General features: G+C 56.2%; 1 protein-coding gene across 1 annotated transcript in view; it reads right to left on the bottom strand.

Annotated features, from left to right (window-relative positions):
- Positions 1-3,546, bottom strand: part of INTS3 (integrator complex subunit 3) — a 26,054-nt gene that overhangs the window by 13,436 nt on the left and 9,072 nt on the right. The window contains exons 6-7 of the mRNA XM_026863920.1: positions 3,396-3,525; positions 325-560 (exon numbers count right to left, since the gene is read on the bottom strand). Of these exons, the coding sequence (XP_026719721.1) occupies positions 325-560; positions 3,396-3,525 (366 nt within the window). The remainder of the gene's footprint in view (positions 1-324; positions 561-3,395; positions 3,526-3,546) is intronic.

The raw sequence follows: 3,546 nt of genomic DNA, 5'->3' as shown, positions 1-3,546 counted from the left end.
GCAGAGCGCGGGCAGCGGGCGGGGGAAGCCAGCTCTGCCTGATGCCCCAGCACAGATAACAGTTAACCCCGGGCCTGTGCAGCTCCTGGCCTCGCTGGAGCAAGGGCTGGTGGTGTCGGAGCCACGATAACCCACCGCGCCGCGGGTGCTCGGAGGAAGCGCTTGCCTTGGAAAGCGGCCAGGCAGGAGCAGCGTTCCCCTGCCAGGCTGGTTTGTGCCTTTTAATGAATACCAGGGATGTCTCAGGCCCATCTACATCAGCTCCTGCTCGGCAGCCCATCCTCCCCCTGTCGCTGTTAGATGCCAGAAGCAACAAATCCTTGCCGCCAGTAAAGCTCTGCCCTCCCTCCCCGTGCCCAGTGCCAGCGTGGGAACGGGACTGGTGCACTGTGGGCCGGGCATGGACGTGCCCTCCTCCCCCGTGTTGGCACAGGACCCCCCTGGTGAGCACGAGGGAATTACCCGCGAGGTCATGAAGAGCAGCTTGGTTTCCATGTCGGGAGTGAGGCGACACGCCAGGAATTTGCGAGAAGTCCTCGACTGGAGGAGCTGCAGGACACCTGGGGAGAGACAGAGGGGTCAGGGACCTACCGACAGCCACAGGAGCATTGCGCTCCGTTTCCCCAGGGCGACAGGCAGAGGAAAAGGATCAAGATTTTGGCTGGAAAAGGTCTCTTAAAACATCTCCTGGGCGGTGCCAGCTTTTGTCAGAGATCACTAATGAGGACTCCAGGAAGGAGAGCGTGGAGAAAGGGAGAGGGGTGCACAGGGACGAGATCTGGAGGAGAAATGAGAAAATTCAGACGCCAAGATCCAAGTTATAACCAAGAGAACACGTTTCCCACCTCCCACCCCTTGGCCTGAGCACCAAAAAGCCATTGAGGCGCAGAGAGCACCCATCCTGGGCTCTGCCAGCACCTACATCCAGCTCCTCCCCCGGAGTAAACGCACCCAGATGGAAGAACAAAGATCAGACACAACAGGAAAAAAAAAAAAACTTTGTGCATGGACACGCGTGTCGGGAACAGAGGATGGGAAGGAGAAGGGGAGGTTGCAAAAGCCGTTCTCGTTCCCAGACAGCTGCAAAGAGGAGGAATTTATGACCTGAGCAGAGAGGCTTTGCTGCTGCTTGACAAGACCTGAAGGATTTACGGGGCAGGCAGCGCTGACGCAGACAGGCGGGCGCCAGGGACGCCGCGCGCTCTCGCCGACTGGAAGTCAAGTCGCTCTCGCCCAGGGTCACACCTGGGCAACCGAGGGCTGGAGGAGGGAAGCTCAAAGCAGAAAGGAAAGATGCCAGCTCCGGTGGGGCTCAGAGAAAGGGCGGAGCGAGCTGCGGCAGCAGGGGAAGAGCCACAAAAGCATCTTGGTTGGTAAAGAGCTCCCAGCTGCTCGGAGGGACGATGGGTCCTGCGGTGGTTTCCCCGTGGAGCTCAGCAAGACCCGGATCGGAGGGTCCAGAGAGATAAAACCAGAGGGCAAGTGGGCCAACAGCTGCTAGAAGCAACAGCCACCTTGCAGAGCAACTATTACAGCAGGCAAGAGGGCCAAAGAAGTCGTTTTACGACCAACCGCAGGGGAAATCGTTTTGGGGAGGGGACTGCCAGGCTCCACATGAATGAGGGCACCCCTGGACAGATCAGGTTCTGCTCAGAGCCCCCCCCCCAGAGCCAGCGTGTTGCAGCTGAAGGAGAAACGTGCTGGTGCGTGCGTGTGCTGACCCGGGTGTGACCTCTCACCTCTACAAACCATCGGGCACTGGTTGTGGTGTCAAACAGCAGAAAAAAAGGGAACCAGAGGAGAAAGGGCAAAAACCAGGGGGAGTCTGCTAGTTGTTAGAAGAGAATGAGTGAGGAGCAGTGATGTCAGGTTATCGTTTTGCTGGGTCATTTGGCTAAAACTGGCAGAAAATCAGGAAATAACCCTGACCAGCTGCCCCTCCCAGAGTGGGAAGCGAGTGACGCTTCAGAGACAACTGTTGGGTGCCCTGGGACGCTCCGAGCACGGATGCAAAAGCTCAGCACTCAGCTGGGAAGATCCAGACGGAGCTAAGAAATGGTTCTAGTGAAGAAAGAGCTGCGGGAAGAGGCAGGGAAATGGGAAACGTGAGCCTGCCTTAGGCGCAGGGCTCAGACTAAGGGCCCCACAGGCTACCTCTGATAACCCAGCGAGGGGAACCGGGTCCCTGCAGCCCTTTGGCACATCTCAGCTGAGCCCAGCAATGACAGGAGACAGGTTCTGGGAGACGGAGAAGCAGCCAGAGATCACAGAGTTTAAGGAGCATTTAATCAAATGATGTGCCACGAGGTTCCCTGGGCATAATCTGAGATCTTTAAAGTGACATTAACACGGCCCCTGAGAGAGGAAAGCAGGCACTGGGGGCGCGGGGGAGAACACTTGAAAGCCCCATTTCCAAAGACTCACTAGAATTGCTGCAGACAGATCATGATGTGACAGCCCCTAGAGAAGTGAATAATTTATACCAATAAAAATTATAAATATCACACTCTCTCCATCGTGTCTATTTTAACCCGTGCTGTGCAGAGAGCTCCACGCCTCAGCGTTTGGCACACCAAGCGTGCTTGGCTACTGGGAGAAATAAATTCCTATTTGGAAAGTGTCTGTTGCTGCATCTTCTGGACTTTTTTGCTTTAGAGCTGGGGAGCTCCATCAGGCTCTTTTCTGGAGGCTGAAAGACTCAGGGACTTTATATCTCTGGGCTCCAGCTTCGTTTCGGGTTATAAATCAGTTTAAAAAAAAAAAGCAACAATTCTGGAAGTGTTAAATCCAGAACAAGCAACACAATTTAACGACTTGTCGTGGCCCAGTCGCATTCTCGTGAGCTATCATTACAGCTTCCTGAAGTATCTGGTTCTCAGGACGGTTTAAAGCCCAAACACCTACGAGGCCTCTGCAGCATTAAAAAAATTGGCAAAAGCTGCCAAGCGCGGGATCCGACCACGGCAGAGAGGCCCAGGCCCTGCCCCTATCCCTACGCTCCCGGCAGCCAGCAGAAAGCTGCTTTTGGAGGCATCTTCATCCAGTCAGTGACGAGAGGGGCTCCGGATGGAGCCACGTGGGCCTCGATGCGGATGGAGGTGGGATCTGACGCTGTAATTATAGCGCTCTCCGCGAGTTCTCCTCTAAAAGAGCAGCTGGAAGGAGCCCACACACCTTTCGCAGGGCTGTGACGCAGCCGGGGAGCTCTAGCACAGGCCTGAGAGCCAGGCGGGCTGCCGCGGAGCGAAAAACTCTGCGGGATTTTTTTTTTTTTGCTCCATCTCTCCCCAGAATTGGCTGAGAGTCATGGCAGCCTTGCCGTAAGGGCGTGAGGAGGCAGGAGGGGGTTGCCTGTGGCTAGCAGGGCTCTGGCAGGGGCTCGCCAGCCTGCCTACCTGTGAACTGTGCGCTGAGGACCTGCGGGTTGTGGATGATGTCCTTCCAGAGCTGCTCGAACTCGGGGATCCTCGCAACGTTTTGAAGCAGCCGCACAAGGTCCCGGCCGATCATGAAGCAGTCCATGAACTGGGGGGGGGGGGGAAAAAA

This window comes from Athene cunicularia (genome assembly GCF_003259725.1).
Source record: "Athene cunicularia isolate RWA chromosome 25 unlocalized genomic scaffold, athCun1 chr25_part1, whole genome shotgun sequence".
Lineage (NCBI taxonomy): Eukaryota > Metazoa > Chordata > Aves > Strigiformes > Strigidae > Athene > Athene cunicularia.
Note: the sequence above shows the minus strand (reverse complement) of the source record. Positions and strands in the feature narration are given on the sequence as shown.